Below are 18,663 nucleotides of genomic sequence, written 5' to 3'. Positions count from 1 at the left end.
AGTCGACAAGGCTGTCTTTTTTTCAATCTGCGAGGATGGGATCGTGGGATTTGTACCATTTAATGTTATTTTATAAGTGAAGGAGTCATTTCCAAACCTATAAATCATATATATTTTTGATCAATATCGACAGGCGAATCTATCTAGCCCATGTAGGAACGAAAAATACAATTTTAAAATTTTTCAAAATTTTATAAGGGGTTATATCGTTAAAATTTTCAAAAATCTGAAAAATATTTTTAGTTTTTTAAATATTAAGTTTAGTATACAGATTTTTTAACCTAATAAAAACTAACATAGAAACGCTTTCCGAATTAAAATTAATGGTTTTTTGGCTTAGTTATGATATTTTTACAAATTGATTTGTCAAAAAAATTATCATATAATAATAACGATAAATATTGACGTAAAGAATGCGAATGCCAATGCTCATAAATTAAGTTAGCTTTTAGTTTTAGACAATATGCTAGCTTTATATAAATAAATAAATAAAAATTAATTTAAATACCATTTTTTAATTTTTAGGCTTAGCTATGATCCATTCCGATTTGATCCTTGAATTCAATTTCAAGCTGCGAGGGTGTATTAACTTCGGCTTCCCGAAATAAGTTTTCTTTCATGTTTCATCTTTAAAGCCGACATCTTAATTCTTAGATATGTATGTAAGTCCTTGATAAGAGTAATTCGGGTTCCTGTAAGGTGCGCCGCATTGTGGCGCACCTGCTCCATTCCGAACTTTGCAAAGCTTTGAAAGCTCTAGAGCTTCCATTCCGTCGCAAGAGGGTTGTTTGCTTACGCAACTTGGCGGCTGGCTTGGGCACTCGCTCGCTCCCTTTCTAACCCACGCGGGCGAAAGGGCGCGCGCCCTATGCCGTCGTCTAGCCATCCCTCTCTGGCACCGCAGCTCGCTTTCGCCTTGGCCGCAGGACCGGACCGTGTTTTTTGTTGGTACCACAAGCGATTTTGTCTTGGCCCCGATTGAAGCTGCAAACGTCCACTGGCCAAGAGTCCGCTGTCCGCCCCATGTCGCAGTGCGAAATCGAGTGAAAATGTGTACTCCGGATCGTAGCGTTGGCAGGTATTAGGCAGGTGCCGCCAACACAAAAGGATTTGCATCAGAAGCCAGGAGGCTGTCCCGAGGAGCTCCGCCCTATTTTGAACTGCTCTGCAGGTTGACACACAAAGCGAGAGAGAGGACGGGAAGGCAAAGGACGCGCAGGTGAGGTAGATTGAGGAGGAGCACAGGACCATGCCCAAAACAGTGCAGGAATGCGGACAGCTTCGCCAGTAAACTAGAACCGCCAGCTAATTCTTCCGAGCACTGCCAACAACAACAAGCGAAGACAGCATTACCAACAAAAGCTACGATCCTCGACCTGTCGCCACAATGAGGGTGAGCGCGGGCGCGGACGTGGGCTACGATGGCCACGACTATGGCTCCGACGACTCCATGGGCATCACGCATCTGGACTGGCCATTTCTCATCAAGGTGCGTATTGTCCACACCAATACATTGGCATAAAACGTAGCTGAAATTTGCAGTAAATATCACACACACGTACACATATGCGCGCATATTTGCAGGGTTTTTAGGTTAAGTCGAGACAATATGCAAAGTGTCGAGTGCCGAGTGTCGAGTGTAATGTGTATAAGTGGGGTTTGTGTGTCAAAAGCTGGAGCTGCGCTCATGCGGCGCCAAGTGCGCGAACAGCGCTGCATGAGCTCCACTTTACGACATTCCTGTACTCCTCCCCCTTGCCCCACCAGGAATTCATGGTATTCAAAGGGAATGTTGTCGCGAAAAAGATAACGGCACTGCAAATACTATTTACATATGTACATAAATATGTATGTATGTATGTAAATATATGCAATCACAAAACAGTTTTCTTTCACAAAACGGTAAATTTTGTTGGTTAATGTTCAGTTGTCATTTCTTTAACGTAATTGTTTATTTTTTAGTTAATCTACAATATATAATAGATATTAATGTAATAATCTTTTATTTAACTTCATTAGTTTAATTAATTAATAACAGGACAGGAAGCTAGCTTCGGAAGACCGAAGTTTGTATACCTTTGCGGTCATTATCTTGGCGTTTCAATTCATATTACTCATACGACTCGTATGCCGCTTCATATTTCACACAGTTCTTTTAAAGACTAATCTATGTCATTACATGAATAATTTTTTATGTTGGCTGCGCATAAACCCATTGCAAAAACACTTGCATATGATATGAATGACTCACTCACTGCATTTGCCAGCGGCCAGGAGTGGCGCCATCATTGCGCCCCCATTGCGATGTGTGTCAGCGTCCTTGATCGAATTACCCTTGCAATGGTACCGCCTCCAACCTAGAATCCTCTAACACCCAGTACCTCCCTTCCTCTCCTTCCGCAGGGCATTCTGGAGGGTCAGACATGCACACCGACTGCACCCGAACCACTGGCCGCCATCCTGTGGGCCATCTTTGCAGTATTTGGCATTGTGTACGCCTTGCTAGGGTACCGATGCCTGCGTGCTGTCGGCTTCCTCAGCGGCCTAATGGTGGGCGCCAATGGCATCTTCATTCTACAGGACTTTCAGATAACCTTCTTAGGTAAGCCGGCTGACTCGGCGCTGGCCATCGTGGCGGGACTACTGGGTGCTGTCCTCGGATCCACATACCCGGTGGCATCGGTCCTGATCAGCGCCTTTGCCGGAGCCCTGCTCTCCGGTGCCGCTATGGCCGTGTGCGTAGCCACCATGCCAGACAACGAGTTCGGGGTAAGTAGTGCTTGGAACTCACCTTCAATGTGCATCTGCTCCAACTCTCTCTTTCGTGTCCGCAGTATCGCGAAATCTACGTGGCGGTGGTGGGCGGCGCTGTCATCTGCTCGGTGTTGACCCTGTGTTGTGTCAAATATGTGACCATACTCACCTCCAGCATTGTGGGCACTGCCATGATCCTCGGCGCCATTGACTTCTTTATGCACGGACTGGAGACCATCAGTTGGGTGAGTTGGACGGCAGGCGAATGGATTATTTTCTGGTTTTAACCTCCTGATTGTAGATACTCAGCATGCGGCCGCATCCAACACCGCCTCCTTGCTACGGCGGCCTTTTGATTGCCGCCTGGCCCATCACCATTGTGCTCAGCATCATGGTGCAGTGCTTCATCACTGCCTGGCGCGTGGATCATCGCAAGCGTGTCTATATGCGGCACCACAACCATCCCGGACATGCTCATGCCGCTCATCTGCCGAACAGCAGCCAACAGCAGGCGGGGCCAGGACATACCCATGCCCCTGTTCGACGTTCACAGTCTCGCACCCGGGAGACGCGTGAAGAGGCCAGGCAGCGCAAGTTCCGCTACCTCTACCAGGTTCGCACGGCCCGCGGCGACATCATATCGCAGGTGAGTATTAAGTGGACAGTAGCTGGAAGCTGATCTTGATGCGTGTTTTGTCTCCTTGTAGAATTTTGTGTCCGCTTTGCAGAAGCGCATCCAGCTGAGCGGCACTGAAACGCCCTCAGAGCGATCCATTAAGAGCAGTTCGAACGAGCGGAACACATTCCGCAGCGACCGGACCCACTTCACCACCATCCACGACCCCGACTCGGAGCTGTGCGACAAGATCGAGATCGTCCGTGACATTGGATAACAAACAAGCAATAGCTACATGTAACTATACCCGTAAGGGGGCTACGGGCTGCGGTACTTGAACGTGGATGGATAAAAGGTCGGGGGTTTAGGCAGTGTCCTGGCATGCTAGGGAACAGAGGCTCTAGAGAGTCTGGCGGAGAGTAGAGACAAGTACGGTTGCATGTAGAATTTTGTAGTTGGGGCACCAAGTGCCAAAAACTGGACATGGAAGGTTGCGGACAGATAGACAGATAGACATATGGACAGAGTTAGCAGAGGCGTAGGAGAAGGAGAAGCTTTAATGGATCTGGGTCTGTTCTTCCAGCGGACAACTCTTCGAGAGGGAAATTGTAGACGTAAGGCTACTACTCTAATATTGCACAGGTAGAATCAAGATTTCGAATTCCGGATACCGGAAGATTTTGTTCTCCTCCACTTACATATATTCGAATGTTACTACAGACACACTTACATAAGCATATAGGAACACACGGTAGGGATGAGTGATGAGTGATTCGAGGATCACGGATACGTTGTATTCCTGCAACAGACACTAAGCCCAACTACTTAATACTAGTTACGCTTCTCCCACTTCAAATATCGCAAGGCACAGACGCCGCCATTACTAATCAGTTCATATCTGTGTTATAATTATACGATACAAGACCGGAAACGAAAGCGGCCACATACATACTTACATATATCAGCAGCAGCTAGCGTTCTTCGTTTCATTTCTACTATCAAATAGGACTAAGGATTACGTTTAAAACTATATACAGACTCCCGGTGAACCCCAACACCCCCCCAAAGAGAATTCAATACTACAATACCTACTAAGTACAATAAAAGGAGGAGCGAGGAGGGGAGATATGAATGTATGTACTACCGGTGCTCAGTATATAGCAGAGGCATTGAGGTCCGTAGATGCATTTGAATTTTAAACCTGTACAGTTGGAGCTACACACACAAGGCCAGTTTAGAGTTAGAACTAGAGTTAGCCAAAGTTAAGCCACTAAATGTAATTGATACACTATATAGTACACTCGACATGTCGATAAATGTAACTCGCAATCGCTGTAGGGTCAAGAGTCATGCCGCATATAGCTAAGGCTGGATTCCAGAGAATCCACTCGATTAGCCGTCTCAGCGTTATATCCGTACGATAAATAATTCTGTATTTTAAGCTCCGAGATCCATGCAAACTGCGGTACAAACTCAAATGAATTCCAATCCGAATCGCGCGATATATGCCAGCTGGGGCATTACCATTTAGTGATATATAAATGTAGGATATAAGGCTAAAGCTAAAGGGCCTCAGGGATTGGACATTGCCAGGCGCAGGCAGGCACTTCTCTATCGTATCGATCGGTTTACGTTTCCCCCTTCTATTACTAAGTTTTAAACTCAACTTTCCTGTTTCCTGTTAGGTTGATTTAGTCCTTAGTTTATATAGGAATTGCTGCCGTCCGCAATTGTTGATTTATGCTAATTCTTCACGAAACTTAGTTGTTACTTCCGTTCCTCGCATGTCCATGTTTTAATGTTCAACAGCAATGTCTGATCGATCGGAGGATAATGGCTTTGGCTCGGCATTTACCAGGATTATTCTTGTCAGACAAGGGTTCATTCCGTTTAATTCAATACTTACCACATAAGGATAATAACTAACTAAGCAAACTAAAGTAGAGGAAATCTTAAAGTCGCATATATCTACGAATATGTATACACTAAAAACCGAATTAATAACTAAATCGAGATCAATATCGAACACAAGGGCTAATGCTAAGGCCAAACGTGCAATATCCATCGCTATTCCCAACCTTGGGGAAGAGTGGTCACGTGAAGTTGCGTCTTCTGATGGCATTGGAATAGGCCAAGGCCTGGGAATGGACACTGCGATGAGGCACTCATAAAGAACTTGAAATAACCAAAGAACATACATATTAAATAAACGATGCAGGCCCATATCTAATTGGTTTTCCTTGGAATTCTTATACTAGGTCAGGCACAAGATCCAGTCATCCTGAGGATTCTGTTTTTACGGTGATGATGTCTTTCCAAGGAGACCCCGAATGTTTAAAGGTAGACAGCTTCCTCGGCAGACACCAAGTGATGAAATGATGAAACGTTGGCGACTTCGTGACTAAGTATTTATTAATTAATAACACATGGGAATACAGTTCCAGGTCCACGTGCTCAACAACGGCCGGCAACAACAAGATTCAGATCAGGATTAAGAAGAAACAAGGAATCGATTCAGAATTCACAGAATTGAACAATTGTGTATTTGTTTTTGTATTTGTCGATGATGGTCTTCATTCACCGCTCGGGAAAGCACATACATGAAACTATTCTCTCTAGGAATTGTTGCAATGGCTGGGACGCTAGACAAGACCCTGTCCTCCTTTGCCTCCTCCCTTGCGCCGCTCTACGCCCATCGTCCACCGATCGTGTTGCTTCTCTGCGTGTGCTTCTGTTTCTGGTTCGGGTGTTTTGGATGAGGTGGCCGGACCGTACTTAGATGCGGCCTGGGAATGTGCCGCTCTCGCGCTGATCGTCCCACTTCTCCACCCAGGCGTTGGGGCACATCGACTTGTACACCTTCTGGAAGTAGTTGCAGGGAGCAAAGTCCTCGCCGCGCTTCTTTTGGCAGCGGTGGAAGTCGATGTACGACTGGTAGCAGTAGCGGGTCACGTTCTGGTTGGGGAAACGCGGATCGAAGGGGGCGGTCTCCAGCTTATAGGCGGACATGTTGCTGCTGTCGGACGACTTGTCGCTGCTTTTGTTTTTGGACATGAAAAATTGCATATAGACTTTAGTTGGGAAAAGGAAATAAAAAGGAACAGAAGAACCGAGGGCAAGGAAACAGAATAATTAACCGAATCGTAAACCGAGGCGACAAGGATAGAGATAGAGTGGGTTGGACAGTGTTCCATATGGTACGGTATGGCATGGTATGAAAAAGAAAGAGATGGATGTGTGGAACGAAATGTGGATGTGGCAGGTGAGTGAGAAAGGTGTATAAGAATCGAATCAAGGAAATGATAATAAGAACGAAAAATGATACAATTTCAGTGCGCAAAACGGGGAAGGAAGAGATAGACATATAAATCACATTGGTTAGTTTTTCAAATTTGTCGATGCTGAATGAGCGGTATATACAATAATGTTATATATAGAGATACATATCATATAAATCTACGTCTTACGATCTAGACTATGATTATTTCATCAAGTATTTAATTTCGAGGCTCTGCGGCTGGTCCCTCGAGACCCGTGTGAAAAAAATACAAATTACATAGCTCGCGCTGTCTCCGGCTCGCCTCCCTCTACGATTAAAAACTACAGGACTGTGCTTCCGAAAGTTGGGTAATCAGAGGTCGTGTGTGTATGTGTGTGTGTCTGAATGTCAGGGAAAAAGAGGAGGGTAGGGATGCAACTGGGGAGTTCACGCTTGCTGTTCTGCCTGCGTTCAAGTTCATGTTTCTATGGGAAACTGTAGCTTTGGTAGCTGTTGCGGCAGTTGCAGTGACTACTTGACCAGCGGCCGTTTGCCGTTGTCCGTGTCGCAGGCGTTGCTCTTGTACTTGTTAACCTCGGCCAGGTAGAGCGACCAGAAGTCCTTCGGATCAACGTCACGCTCGTTGGGCGTCTTGAGCTTAGCCACCACGCCGGTCTTTAGGATCTTGCCGCCCCGACGGCGACCAACAATGGGCGGAGGTGGTGCCAATTTGCCGGCCGCTGCTGCAGCGATGTAAGGAGCGGCAGCACTGCTGGCCGCCCCCACCGCAATGGCCGGCAACGGGGGAGCTGCTGCCAACAATGTCGATGATGACGCTGTCTCAGATGCGGAAAGCTGATGCTGCAACTGCTGTGGCACACCCAGATGTTCCAATCCACCGGCAGCGAGGTCTGCTGGTTGCTGCACGTGTGCGCCGCTCGCTTGCTGCTTCTGCTCCTCCTGCATTTTCTTGAACAACTCCATGAACGAGCCGTCGTTGGCGAATACGGGATGCGATGGAGGCTCCGGCTTGGGCGGCGGATACACTTTGCCTTCTCTGGCTAGCGCTTCGCGCAGCTTCTGCTCCATCTCGCGGTGGATGCGCTCCTTGTCGAAGGGCTCCTCAGTATCTAGATTGTAGTAGGCACCCACGGCAGCTGCGACGGAACTGGAGCCAGCTTTTCCGCCCATCTGGGCCTGTTCGGCAGCTGCGCTTGCGGCTGCGGCAGCCTTGTATACGGCATTCATTTCGGCTCTGCCAATGGAGGATGCGCCGTAAGTGCCCCTCCGCTGGCTGGAGCTGCTGCTGGGTCCAAAGCCAGGCGACTCCGAGCGGCGGTGGTTGTTTGACCGCCTGAAGTAGTCACGATCACGTTCACGTTCACGTTCACGATCCCTTGAGCGGTCTCTGGAGCGATCCCTCGAGTCGCGGTCCCGATGATAGCGTGACTGCTGCTGCCGGCGGTCATCACGCCGTCGACGTTGGCCGGAGGAGCGCTCCGCGGAGCGACTGCGGCTACGGGAGTAAGAACGGCTCCGACTGTAGCGTCGGCTGTAGCGCTCCGTGGAGCGGCTGCGCTCACGCCGGGATCCAGATTCACGCTGCTCGTAGTAGCCGCGGTGCTGGCCACGACCGGCGCGGCGCTGCTGCTGCTGCCCATCCGGCTGGTCCTGCAGATCCTGCTGATAGTAGGGCAAGCGGGCTGCCGACATATCGGATGAGGACGTGATGATCTGCAATTCGAAACTGTGCCGCGTTAAATCGATCAGTTGGCAGAATCGCGTTTACGGAATACCTATATACACAAAACAGTACTTTGCATTTTCTTTGCCTTCTTTTCTGTTCTTTTCTCTAGTACCTTGCTGTTGATTGCAATGAAAGCTTTGACATGCTCGCTTTGGCTGCTGTCAGAATAGAGAATCGATGATCGAGAATTGATATTCGAAAATCTAGAGAGCTAATGTACTTTCCCGGCCCGACTTGACTTGGCTGGCGCTGGCTCCTTGATCGAATCCGGATCGCTTTGAGTATTGCAGACCGGGTATCGGGTTTGGACAGGAGCTGCGGCTCCAGCCAAGTGGCCAGGCAACAAGGAAGGCGGACATGCTCCTACGCAACCCGATTCTTATGCAATTTGGATACGTTCGGATTGAGATTCGCATTTGGATGCTTGGTTTGGATTGGATTTGATTTGGTACTTTGGCTTGCAGTTATCTGTTTGATAGAAATGTTTGAGAAATGGTAATTTACTTGTTTACGATGTCCGCTGCGTTGTGCCGATGCTGCGTCTCCGCGATGGCGCCTCGCTCCTCGCTTCTGCTGCTCGCTGCTACTGATGCTGCATCCGGAGCGAATCAAATCCGGTCTTGTGATTTCTTGTGCTTTGTGCTTGTTTGCTTGCGAGCTTGCTTGCCTGCTTAACTTGATTGACTTGGGGACTCTGAAACGTATCGGATTTTCGGAATCGCCTGCATGGAAAAATGACTTGAACGCATGAATACAAGACGTTACTCGAACCAGGACGCGGTGCAGGGGGTTTTGGTTTGTCTTTCTTGCTACGTTTGTGGTTAGGGATATACAAAGCCCTCCCACCCCCTTTTCCGCCCCCAAAAGGTACATATTTATGGAGACTTATGTAACCCGGGGAACACTCGGCGCCGCTTGGTTCCGCACGGTTGAGGGGATTAGGGGGCAACTTACGCTTACGGATGCGGACGGCGGACGACGAAACGCCGAGTGAGCCCACTTATAATGCGTCAGAACCAACGAGTTATGTAATTTGTACTTTTTTTTCCTGCTGCCCGAAAAGAGCCTGGCCAGCAGAAGTGTTAGTCTGTGTGTATGTGCGAGTGTTGGTGTGTGCTTGTGTGAGTGTGGTTACGAGTTACGGTACGAATTACGGATTACTAATTGCGAACGAATATGGCGTATGGCTGGGCCGTCGAGGGTGTATTTGTTTTTGGGTGGCAAGAGGGCAGCACTCGAGTCGATCGGTGCCTTGGCTTACGGTCTGGTGTGCTTGCAAATGCAAGCCCTTGCGATTTCAGTGCGAAAAACATACCTTTGTTGTTCTGAGAGTACGACGAAAAATTTTCAACTGTCGAGAATTTCACGAGTCCCTGACGATAGAAATAGTGATGGTAGGCCGTAACTATCGACTTCTGTCATGCTGACAACTAGTGCCGGGCTGCCAGATCTCTGCCACATAGTGTTGAAAAACGCCGTTCGTGAGGCGAATTGTATCTGTGACACGCGCAGGCAGCAAATGGAGAACTGACCTCTCTTGTCTCCTCCGCCGCCGATGATGGGAAGCAATCCACCCGAGCACGGGGCCAAGCCAAGATCCAACCGTCAGCGAGACAACCGTCCTGGGCACAACCACCGGGTAGTACGCAAGCAGCCGCCGCGACCCACCAGTGACCGTCACAACATCTACATCACCAGTAAAACGGACTTTAAGGCAAGTGCTTGCTCCTCCATGGCGTCCACAAGGCTATCCTGACCTCACACTCGTTATATCTACTCCCTGCAGGCCCAGCAGCGGCGATGCGAGGAGCTGCTGAACTCCGGCGCTAAGGAGATCTTCCTGCATTGTATGGGCTTCTCGATCACGCGCGGCCTCAACCTAGCTCTGCGGCTCATCCACAACTCTGACGGAGCCCTTAGCTACGCCATCAACACCTCCACCATTCAGCTGGTGGACGAGCTCCATCCGCTGTGCGATGCAGAGGACGTGACTTTCCGACAGCGCAACAACTCTGCCCTGCACATCAAGATCTTCAACCGCAGCCTCTTCGACATCGTCGTTCCGGAGCAGTCGCAACAGTTTCGAGGAAAGGCGGGGAAGGCCAGACAGTAGGGAGCAGTAGGTGAAGGAGGACGAATTGGGAAGCAATGTTCAAGCTATCGGAGCTGGTACGCTGGCTCGGGCTCACCGAGTTCGAGATCCTGGTGAACCTATGCGGGCTGCTTGTGTTTACCATCACACTGGCCATTAAGCTGTCGGGCGAGAGCCCAGGAAACAGCATGGCTGGACTCAATGGCATCCAGCAGGAGCCCACGGAGGATTGGTTCACTATCTTCAGCCCACTGTTCTTCATCGACATCTGCAACGCGTACTTCTGCGTCATAGTGGGCATCCGCATGTACCTGGACTCCGACAACAAGCGCAAGGCCTTGCACCGCTTCATGTGGAGCACCTACTTCCTAGTGCTGATTGTCATCTTCAAGTACCTGCTCTGCCTGAAGCTGTCCAGCAAAATGGGCCTCGAGTACTCGGAGGTCTTCTCGCCGATCTTCGTGCTCCTGCAGCTCGTGGCGGTGCGTGCCTGCCAGCTTCCCAACTCTATTTAATTATAAAGCCTAGTATCGCCTCTGATTTGATCAATAAGATATCTTTATAGTACTACCAAAGCCGTGAATATTTGATTATTGGGGAAGTGGGAGTGGTTTACTGAAGCCTGGAGTAGGGTTGCATTAAAATATTCCTGGAAATAGGGATAATCATCATGCATTCTAAAATTCTTTTATAGGATTTCGGTTTTGGGGGCGAGTCCGAGTTTCAGTGTTGGACAACGCCAGAGTTAGGCTGTTGACTAGGTGGCAGCCCCAAGGGAAATCGCCAGAAACAATAACACAGAGTGCCTGCCTAAATTAATTGTTAGCAACTTACTGCTCGTTTCGCCTCCGTTTTGAGCCATGTCCACGCTGAACAGACCAAAGTCCCCGCATACGCCCACGGCCATCAAAAAGGGCGAGAAGGAGGACAGCTTCTGGGACAAATTCAGCACCCTGGGACGCAAACGCGGCACCCGCGAAGGTTTGTACACTGTTGTTGGGCTTCGAGCTCCCAAAAGGGTTCTATCCGAGCCTGTAGATGCGGTGTGACTGGTCCAGGGCACAGTTGTGCCTTCAGCAAACGGAATCTGACCGAAAAGCAGTCCGAAAACGTCCCTATGGTCATTCCGGGAACGTTTCTGGGAACAGATGTGCGGATGCTCTGCTAAATAAGAACATTGCGTCACTGATGACGCACACAAACAAACAAAGCGCTGGGTGCGATCGTGTGCGAGTGTGCAAGTTTGCGTGGGGCGGCCTTGTGTCGTCATCGTTGTTTACCATGTTACCACCCCCTCACTCTGTCCCTCTGCTGTTTGCTTCATCTTGCAGTGAAGAAAGTCCAGGAGGAGGGCAAGTACGCCATCGACTCACCCGGATCGCCCAGTCAATATGACATCCCGCCCGAGGATTACGCCTTGCGTAAGTACATATGCATCTAGATCTGCATAAGTGACAGTTTATATACCCGATATACTTGCAGGCGAACACGAGCAGCGCGCTGTCATCGATCCTCAGTCTATCAACGAACCGGAGGTGATCAAACTGCAGCGCATTCTCGTCGACTGGATCAACGACACGCTGGCAGAGCAGCGCATCATCGTCCAGCAGCTGGAGGAGGACATGTATGACGGCCAGGTGCTGCATAAGCTCTGGGAGAAGCTCACCGGCAAGAAGCTGGACGTACCGGAGGTCACGCAATCCGAGCAGGGTCAGCACGAGAAGCTCAACATTGTCCTCAAGGCGGTCAATCACGTGAGTGGAAAAGGCGAAGGATACTGAGTCTGAATTCGCTTTGTTCAGGGGTCTAATTACCCTATCCGTGTCCCTTACTAATCCTTGTTTCCCCGCAGACACTGGGTTTCCATCAGAAGATACCCAAATGGTCGGTGGCCAGCGTGCACTCCAAGAACATTGTCGCCATCCTGCATCTTCTGGTGGCACTGGTGCGCCATTTCCGGGCACCCGTCCGTCTGCCGGAGAACGTGTTCGTAACTGTGGTGATTGCGGAGAAGAATGCTGGCGTGCTGAACGCTCAGAAATTCCAGGAGCAAATCACTTCCGAATACGATGACCTGGGCATGCGCTGCGAGAAGGATGCCTTCGATACCCTGATCGACTGCGCGCCCGACAAGTTGGCCGTGGTAAAGAAGTCACTGATTACGTTCGTAAACAAGCATTTGGCCAAGCTTAACTTCGAGATTAACGACCTGAACACGGACTTTCGCGACGGCGTCTACTTATGCCTGCTAATGGGGCTGCTTGGTGGCTTCTTTGTGCCGCTGCACGAGTTCCATTTGACGCCCCAGGACGTCGACCAAATGGTGAGCAACGTGGCCTTCGCATTCGACTTGATGCAGGACGTGGGCCTGCCCAAGCCAAAGGCGCGACCGGAGGACATTGTCAACATGGATCTGAAGTCCACCCTACGCGTCCTCTACAGTCTGTTCACCATGTTTAGAGACTACGCCTGAGCCAGAGTCGGTTAGCCACCGATCGATGCCAATTTCACATTTTATATTAATTTTTTGTAATGTTTTCACGCGTAATTTATGTGCCTTCTAACGGACGATTATTTATGTATGTCGTATGTTATGTCTAACCACTGCTCCTCGCCCCTCTCATCAGTCCTCCCCAGGCAACTTGGGCGGAGTGGGGCGCAGCTAACCCAAACCGACGGCCAGTTGTTAACTTGTCTTACTCACGTACCAGCCGTAGTAGTTGTTACTAAATGAATTTACTGTATTAATACACAATAAACGAGAATATGTGCTATCAAATCGAGCACACAGAGCTTTTGCACATTACGTCACCAGATTCCACACCTGTAAATGTAAGTGTTCAAAAATTGTATTGTGTATATAGGCCAAAACGTTCAAAAAAAAGTTTGGATTCAAAAAATCAATAAACATTGCCCTGAGCTGCACATGTGTTCCTCTAATTTACAACTTTTTAAGGCGCTAAATTTACCTGGGGCTGTACAGCAGATTATTCACATGTAAGTTTGGTTGCCGTCCCCCTTCGTATTTCGAAGCTTGTCGCTTCACTCATTTGAAATAGTGGCGTTTGCGCGCCTGCCTTTATCGATTATTTGCTTATCGATCACAGCAGGAATGAAGCTGCCACCTTATTGTACTCTCAATAAATTTTAATAAAATTTCGGTCGCCTGGACTTAAATAATAACTCCTTACGCCACTGATATTCATCCAAAACAATATTTCTGGCCGGCAGGTATTCCAGTTCTAGCTGGGTTCCATCCACAGCAAAATTAACTGACAATCTCATGTACTACAAATTATGTCGTTTTGAAACAAGGTGGCAAGCATGCGCATACTTTTTATGATTTTCACAATAGCCGAGCGAAGTTTCAAGATTCTAGACTTCTCCAGTACACACCTTGTGCGACGCCGCAGTCACAGCTACGGCTACGACTTCATCAGCCCCACGCACATAGAACTCAGTCGGGAGGCCACCCGCCTGATAATCAGACGCATACAACGCACCGTGCTCCGCCTCATCCGGGATTCCGAATTCGGCATGTCAGAGCCCAGTCCCTCGTTCCAGCGCTCCACACCCAAAGCAAGCAAACAGAGCGACGCGCAGCCCCAGCAGGCATACGAGGAGTCGTCCTTTGGGGCCAATCGCAAGGGCCACAGTCAGCAGGACTCGAATTGTCGCACGTGCAACGACTTCAAGTCGTGGTCCAAGCAGCAGCGACTCTTCTCAAACGTGCAGAGTGCAAAGGTAACGTGTTGCTGTATCTCATCTGCTACCATGCTAAATCCGTATGAATCTTCCTAACAGGTGAAGCACATGGCCGCCACCGAGCAGAATACCGTAAATGCGGCCGATTTGGCACGCGATGACTGTCCGCTGGACAAGGTGCGACTGGGTATTTCCACCTGGGGCCTCCTCCACACGATGGCCGCCTTTTACTCGGACAACCCGACGGACAACGAAAAGCGAGACATGAAGAACTTCTTCGAGGTGCTCTCGCGGCTCTATCCCTGCGAATTCTGCGCCAAGGACTTCCGCACAGAGTAAGTGCCTATCAATTGCCCGAATACGTAACTGACCCTTGGTTTTCTCCCACCTTGCAGCCTGGACGTGAATCCCATCAACGTCAGTTCACAGAAGGAGCTCTCTTTGTGGCTGTGCAAGTTCCACAACAGGGTCAACGACAAGCTTGGCAAGCCACTCTTCGACTGCAGCAAAGTGAACGAGAGGTGGCGCGACGGCTGGCTGGACGGTTCCTGCGACTAGGCCGCTGTCTTGCACAGTTGTTGTGGCAGTAGCAGCAACCGATCGCCGTCCTCGTTACCCATGTTGACCTGACTTGTCCCCAAATGTATTGCTCGACACCAACTATTACAAAACTGTGTTATCCCGAAAGGCGCTACTGCTGCTCGGCGACGGATTGCTATTAATTATGTCCCCTGCGACCTGAGACCTTTGTCCTGTTCCCGGGGAGCCGGTTATCTTTCCTTACCGCATTCCCAGCACCCGGGTTGGGTCCGGTCGGGGCCTGCGTCGGCGTATGATCAAATTTAATTGTAGAAGAACGAGACATGAAAGGTCCTTTGTTAATGCTTCGCTGGCTATGATGAGTTAGAAAATACACCAAATTTGTTATAAGCCTCGCCGCATTGTGCACTCTCACTGACCTTATCTACGTTATCTGATACTAGATAAGCGTAAAATGGAATGGGATAGGGACAGAGACTGGGCGACCCTTTTCTGTCGCGTCACGGGCAAAGCAAAAGCCTGTACGGTGACCCAAATTTTGATAAGCGGGGAGACCAGACCTAGACCCGACACTCGATAAGCTTAGGGAACCATCTAGACTCTTAATAATGATATGATATTGGTGCTAAGTAGGGTTATAAGAAATATGTGAATTAACCACAGAGCTCGAGTTTGTGATATTAATCAAGGATGTTCCCTTTTTTTAAGATCGGAGTAGGTTGCATCTATCTGTCTCGGGTTTCCAGTAAGTTGTTCAGTTTGAAATGTCATTGATGTGACTGATAATATATCGTATTTTACTAGCATCGACTGAGCGAACGATTCGAGAGGATGCTGCTAATAAGAACAATGAAAGCCACCCTGCTGGCACTGGTACTTGTGACTTACGTTGTACCATCGGCCGGCCCACCACAAGAGGATGAGGATTATGAATCCCCCGAATCGGACGATTCATGGAGCCCTGACCAGACCGATCATAGCGAGTTCCAAGAATTAGAGTATCATAACGATCCCGATATATTAATGTTACAGCCATTGGAGGACCCCGATCTGAGCCAGACACTGGACTATTACAATCTGCCCGAGGACGTCAATATTGAATCAAAAATAAGCTCTGACCAGATGCCCAGACAGACCTACTCTGGCAATTCCAAGGAGGGCTTCTTCGACCCATGGGAGTACTTGCCGCTAATCGAGAAAGTTAATGAAAACCCTGCAAACGAGCTGGACTTCAAGCGGATGATTAGCTTTCCGTGGAGCAAAGGTCGAAAGGCTAAGCCCCATGATATGTCAAGCATCAAGAACCAATATTGCCGCATTTCGGCACCTCCTTCAAAACGTCCGGTTTGTCAAGGCTCAACCACAGACAGACCCACCTGTCCCTATTCGCAAAAGCCAACGGCTCCTCCGCCCACTCCGAAGCCACAGCCCAGTAGAGACCAGTGCAACAAAAGCCAACAGAAACCCAAAATCCGGCCACTGAATCCGAAAACGGCAAAAATGATATTGCAAATTATTATGGACACCAAGCAGCATGTTCTTTTTACTCTACAAATCCTTAACCACATGGAAAATGAGGTGCTGACTCGCTCACCCGATTTGTGTCATCAGCAGAACCCGAAGCCAACAGTTCCGAATAAATGTTGTCCTGCCCCAAAGAAGAAACCAGAGAAATCCCCGAAATGTCCATCATATAGTAATTACCAAAGGAAAGCTCCCTCATTCATCGCTATTCAGAGAGATAAGCAACTTAAGAAAAAGAAGCAACACAGCGCCTTTGATCCCGCAGACAACTGGTGTCCAGCATCCTCAAATCAGGCAGCCAATCGAGTCGAGAACGCACCGAAGCCATCGGGACTAAAAAGATTTAGCTGCAAGAAATTTTGGAACCGTGGCCAGAAGCCACGTACAAGGATGACACGGATCCCTCCAGGCATGGTTGCCATCTTAGCTTAGTCACAATTATCTCGAGCATTCTTATTATTGTCTACAACTATTTGGATCAACGTTATTTTAAATTTGGCGCTCACACACATATTTTTGTTCTTTCGTTTGAATTAATTTAAATTATAAGCCATTTATAAAGCTGTTAAATAAAAGCAAAGGTTATCATAATGTATAAATGATCTGTGAGCTTTCTTCGTAATCTAACACACAGCACTTTTCCTAAACTTTATAACATGATCGATTTTCTTTATTTACTTTGTAGTTTATAAGATATCAGGGGACCTATAATAACATAGTTAAACATAATTTTTCTCAGTTCTGATTGTAATAGAGACTTTGGCAATCTCATGCAAATTTTTAAGAAACAACGGCCACTTTCCGATGAAGTCCCAGTCGTTAGGGAGCAACACGGAAGTTTAGGCAATACTTACGAAGAGCGCGCTTGTGAGTCGGATGGATAAGTGCAGGGATCTAGGAGCCCAGCGGCGACATACCGATCTGCTGCGGAGTGGCACCTAGCTCCAGATTTTTCAGTAGCATCTGCAGCCACTGTTTGGTGGTCTTGTCGTCCTGGAGGCACAAGGCAAAGGTGCCATCACGTAGCTGATCGGGCAGACACTGGCCCAGGGCCTTGCGGGCGCTGTGAAATGGAGGAGAGTTCTAGTTTATGGTACCGAGTAAACTCCACCAATACGTACCGAGTGTTGTCCGAGAGGCGCAGATAGCAACGCACTACGTGCTTCAAAAGGCGAGCGCACGGGTCCTTCGAGAGCTGAATGACCATTTTGCCCTGAAACAGCAGAAAGGGCTAAGGTTAATAATGTTACGAGTAGTGGATCCCAGGATACTCACCAGGGTGATGGCCACATGAGAGAAGCGTTCGTAGGTCTGGCAGATGTAGGACAGACCTGATTCGTCAAGCAGTATCTTCTGGATGATGAACGTGGCCACGGTCTTGCTCAGCTCCGAGCCGCTGTCCATGATACTGAGGCAGAGGGGAACGATCTCGGTGGTCAGTAGGAACGTGATTACCTCTTGCTCGTCGGTCTTCACCAGTGCTCCAATTACGCCCAGGCTGGTGAGGCGTAGGTACTCAAAGGGCCTGGTCTTGGAGCTGGTCGACAGAAAGGGGTACAAGTAGAGCGGTATCTGGGCCGCAAGGAAGGCCGAGCGCGTCTCCGGGTGCGAGGCGACGCACTGCAGCAGGGCCAGTGCGTTGCACACACGATTGGACTGATGTGCAGTCATGGTTGGCGGCGTTATAGCCGGATAAATGTTGACGATCTCTTGCAGCAAAGCGCTGGCCGTCCCGAAGCTGCTCCACAGCAAAGGGGCCAAGTCGGTCTCACGTTTCTTGCTTAGCTCCAGCAGGGCATTCTCACGCGTGTCTGGGTGCGCCAGTTCGTTGATCCATTGGTACACCTGGCGGAGAAGGAGAGAGGGGGAGTGAGTCAGCTTGATCATCTTGCAATTGGCAATCACGAGCGTGGCTCACCTTCTCCTGTTCGCTCTGCTGCTGTTGCTGCTGGGGATTCATTAGGGGACTGGGCTGCGCAGCCATTGCGAATATTTGTATTTTAACAAAATGCCAAGTGGACCTTCTCTCTTTCTAGCTCTCCGTCGTTTGTCACAAACTGGAGAGACAAATGGGAATCGGACACCTGGCAAAGTGCAAGGTCAAGCTTAGCAATCTAATTTGATAATAATTGCAAATACTTACAATTTTCGTTCGCTTTGTTTTGCAAAAAATAGGAAAAAGTGCCGCTTCAGGAAGAGGTAGAATCTGTGCTTTCAAAACACCATAGCTCTATCGATAATATCCACATTCATACTATCGATTACTAGTTACTATCGCGATATCATAACAAAATTATTCTTGGCTCTTTTATAATTAATAATTTAAATTGTTTTTGATACAGAGGCAGCGCAGATTACTTAATTCATGCTTCAGACTGATAAATGAAAAAGCCAAAAGTTTATTGACTTAATGGCCATATTTGTTC

General features: G+C 48.7%; 9 protein-coding genes across 19 annotated transcripts; 6 read left to right on the top strand and 3 right to left on the bottom strand.

The window, feature by feature from the left end:
- Positions 1-131: 131 nt before the first annotated feature.
- On the top strand, positions 132-5,595 carry LOC110180149 (transmembrane protein 198). Its single transcript, XM_020947799.2, has 5 exons — positions 132-1,489; positions 2,404-2,769; positions 2,835-2,999; positions 3,056-3,400; positions 3,462-5,595. The coding sequence occupies exons 1-5, from the start codon at positions 1,388-1,390 to the stop codon at positions 3,645-3,647; spliced, it is 1,164 nt and encodes a 387-aa protein (XP_020803458.1). The 5' UTR covers positions 132-1,387; the 3' UTR covers positions 3,648-5,595.
- A 169-nt stretch (positions 5,596-5,764) lies between these two features.
- LOC110180100 (uncharacterized) lies at positions 5,765-9,757 on the bottom strand. Of its 6 annotated transcripts, XM_086837524.1 has the most exons (4): positions 9,692-9,757; positions 8,881-9,098; positions 8,426-8,534; positions 5,765-8,363 (listed from the first exon to the last, which is right to left on the bottom strand). In XM_086837524.1, the coding sequence occupies exon 4, from the start codon at positions 8,340-8,342 to the stop codon at positions 7,161-7,163; it is 1,182 nt and encodes a 393-aa protein (XP_086693650.1). In that variant the 5' UTR covers positions 8,343-8,363; positions 8,426-8,534; positions 8,881-9,098; positions 9,692-9,757; the 3' UTR covers positions 5,765-7,160. The 6 variants fall into 6 exon arrangements, with proteins under 6 accessions (XP_086693650.1, XP_086693651.1, XP_020803384.1 ...); XM_086837525.1 differs by lacking the exon at positions 8,426-8,534 and having other exon boundaries at positions 9,331-9,757; XM_020947725.2 differs by lacking the exon at positions 8,426-8,534 and having other exon boundaries at positions 5,765-8,376.
- Positions 5,884-9,757, bottom strand: COX6B (Cytochrome c oxidase subunit 6B). Of its 5 annotated transcripts, none has more exons than XM_086837531.1 (2): positions 9,331-9,757; positions 5,884-6,407 (listed from the first exon to the last, which is right to left on the bottom strand). In XM_086837531.1, exon 2 carries the CDS (start codon positions 6,377-6,379, stop codon positions 6,146-6,148), a length of 234 nt encoding a protein of 77 aa, XP_086693657.1. In that variant the 5' UTR covers positions 6,380-6,407; positions 9,331-9,757; the 3' UTR covers positions 5,884-6,145. The 5 variants fall into 5 exon arrangements, with proteins under 5 accessions (XP_086693657.1, XP_086693658.1, XP_020803389.1 ...); XM_086837532.1 differs by having other exon boundaries at positions 5,884-6,404; XM_020947730.2 differs by having other exon boundaries at positions 5,884-6,441; positions 9,692-9,757.
- A 64-nt stretch (positions 9,758-9,821) lies between these two features.
- Positions 9,822-11,043, top strand: Rpp20 (ribonuclease P protein subunit p20). Its single transcript, XM_020947728.2, has 2 exons — positions 9,822-10,090; positions 10,163-11,043. The coding sequence occupies exons 1-2, from the start codon at positions 9,932-9,934 to the stop codon at positions 10,487-10,489; spliced, it is 486 nt and encodes a 161-aa protein (XP_020803387.1). The 5' UTR covers positions 9,822-9,931; the 3' UTR covers positions 10,490-11,043.
- LOC110180102 (transmembrane protein 203) lies at positions 10,525-11,043 on the top strand. Its single transcript, XM_086837530.1, has one exon. It carries the CDS (start codon positions 10,525-10,527, stop codon positions 10,981-10,983), a length of 459 nt encoding a protein of 152 aa, XP_086693656.1. The 3' UTR covers positions 10,984-11,043.
- A 143-nt stretch (positions 11,044-11,186) lies between these two features.
- On the top strand, positions 11,187-13,393 carry parvin (beta-parvin). The gene is made up of 4 exons (XM_020947720.2): positions 11,187-11,449; positions 11,800-11,889; positions 11,951-12,222; positions 12,321-13,393. Exons 1-4 carry the CDS (start codon positions 11,329-11,331, stop codon positions 12,939-12,941), a joined length of 1,104 nt encoding a protein of 367 aa, XP_020803379.2. The 5' UTR covers positions 11,187-11,328; the 3' UTR covers positions 12,942-13,393.
- On the top strand, positions 13,332-15,103 carry Alr (Evr1_Alr domain-containing protein Alr). 2 transcript variants are annotated; one of them, XM_020947724.2, is made up of 4 exons: positions 13,332-13,465; positions 13,784-14,212; positions 14,273-14,508; positions 14,569-15,103. In XM_020947724.2, the coding sequence occupies exons 2-4, from the start codon at positions 13,793-13,795 to the stop codon at positions 14,729-14,731; spliced, it is 819 nt and encodes a 272-aa protein (XP_020803383.2). In that variant the 5' UTR covers positions 13,332-13,465; positions 13,784-13,792; the 3' UTR covers positions 14,732-15,103. The 2 variants fall into 2 exon arrangements, with proteins under 2 accessions (XP_020803383.2, XP_020803381.2); XM_020947722.2 differs by having other exon boundaries at positions 13,700-14,212.
- A 441-nt stretch (positions 15,104-15,544) lies between these two features.
- On the top strand, positions 15,545-16,836 carry LOC110180095 (uncharacterized). Its single transcript, XM_020947719.2, has one exon. The coding sequence runs from the start codon at positions 15,545-15,547 to the stop codon at positions 16,667-16,669; it is 1,125 nt and encodes a 374-aa protein (XP_020803378.1). The 3' UTR covers positions 16,670-16,836.
- Positions 16,837-16,874: 38 nt separating this feature from the next.
- On the bottom strand, positions 16,875-18,505 carry LOC110180098 (CCR4-NOT transcription complex subunit 9-like). The gene is made up of 5 exons (XM_020947721.2): positions 18,381-18,505; positions 18,156-18,321; positions 17,513-18,082; positions 17,359-17,450; positions 16,875-17,300 (listed from the first exon to the last, which is right to left on the bottom strand). Exons 2-5 carry the CDS (start codon positions 18,219-18,221, stop codon positions 17,132-17,134), a joined length of 897 nt encoding a protein of 298 aa, XP_020803380.1. The 5' UTR covers positions 18,222-18,321; positions 18,381-18,505; the 3' UTR covers positions 16,875-17,131.
- Between the last annotated feature and the right edge of the window lie 158 nt (positions 18,506-18,663).

The sequence above is a fragment of the Drosophila serrata genome, unplaced genomic scaffold (assembly GCF_035046125.1).
Source record: "Drosophila serrata isolate PLE 108 unplaced genomic scaffold, ASM3504612v1 contig_310, whole genome shotgun sequence".
Lineage (NCBI taxonomy): Eukaryota > Metazoa > Arthropoda > Insecta > Diptera > Drosophilidae > Drosophila > Drosophila serrata.
This window is presented reverse-complemented; position numbering and strand designations above follow the sequence as displayed.

Coding starts and splice junctions, on each gene's coding strand:
- Alr (XM_020947724.2), top strand. CDS start 13,793: ATGCGCATACTTTTTATGATTTTCACAATAGCCGAGCGAAGTTTCAAG. Junction 14,213..14,272: donor CAAACGTGCAGAGTGCAAAG/GTAACGTGTTGC, acceptor TCTTCCTAACAG/GTGAAGCACATGGCCGCCAC. Junction 14,509..14,568: donor GCCAAGGACTTCCGCACAGA/GTAAGTGCCTAT, acceptor CCCACCTTGCAG/CCTGGACGTGAATCCCATCA.
- parvin (XM_020947720.2), top strand. CDS start 11,329: ATGTCCACGCTGAACAGACCAAAGTCCCCGCATACGCCCACGGCCATC. Junction 11,450..11,799: donor CAAACGCGGCACCCGCGAAG/GTTTGTACACTG, acceptor TTCATCTTGCAG/TGAAGAAAGTCCAGGAGGAG. Junction 11,890..11,950: donor GCCCGAGGATTACGCCTTGC/GTAAGTACATAT, acceptor ATATACTTGCAG/GCGAACACGAGCAGCGCGCT.
- LOC110180102 (XM_086837530.1), top strand. CDS start 10,525: ATGTTCAAGCTATCGGAGCTGGTACGCTGGCTCGGGCTCACCGAGTTC.
- Rpp20 (XM_020947728.2), top strand. CDS start 9,932: ATGATGGGAAGCAATCCACCCGAGCACGGGGCCAAGCCAAGATCCAAC. Junction 10,091..10,162: donor CCAGTAAAACGGACTTTAAG/GCAAGTGCTTGC, acceptor TACTCCCTGCAG/GCCCAGCAGCGGCGATGCGA.
- LOC110180149 (XM_020947799.2), top strand. CDS start 1,388: ATGAGGGTGAGCGCGGGCGCGGACGTGGGCTACGATGGCCACGACTAT. Junction 3,000..3,055: donor GACTGGAGACCATCAGTTGG/GTGAGTTGGACG, acceptor TCCTGATTGTAG/ATACTCAGCATGCGGCCGCA. Junction 3,401..3,461: donor GCGGCGACATCATATCGCAG/GTGAGTATTAAG, acceptor GTCTCCTTGTAG/AATTTTGTGTCCGCTTTGCA.
- LOC110180098 (XM_020947721.2), bottom strand. CDS start 18,221: ATGGCTGCGCAGCCCAGTCCCCTAATGAATCCCCAGCAGCAACAGCAG. Junction 18,083..18,155: donor AGCAGAGCGAACAGGAGAAG/GTGAGCCACGCT, acceptor CTTCTCCGCCAG/GTGTACCAATGGATCAACGA. Junction 17,301..17,358: donor CGCCTCTCGGACAACACTCG/GTACGTATTGGT, acceptor TCCATTTCACAG/CGCCCGCAAGGCCCTGGGCC.
- LOC110180100 (XM_086837525.1), bottom strand. CDS start 8,342: ATGTCGGCAGCCCGCTTGCCCTACTATCAGCAGGATCTGCAGGACCAG.
- LOC110180095 (XM_020947719.2), top strand. CDS start 15,545: ATGCTGCTAATAAGAACAATGAAAGCCACCCTGCTGGCACTGGTACTT.
- COX6B (XM_020947730.2), bottom strand. CDS start 6,436: ATGCAATTTTTCATGTCCAAAAACAAAAGCAGCGACAAGTCGTCCGAC.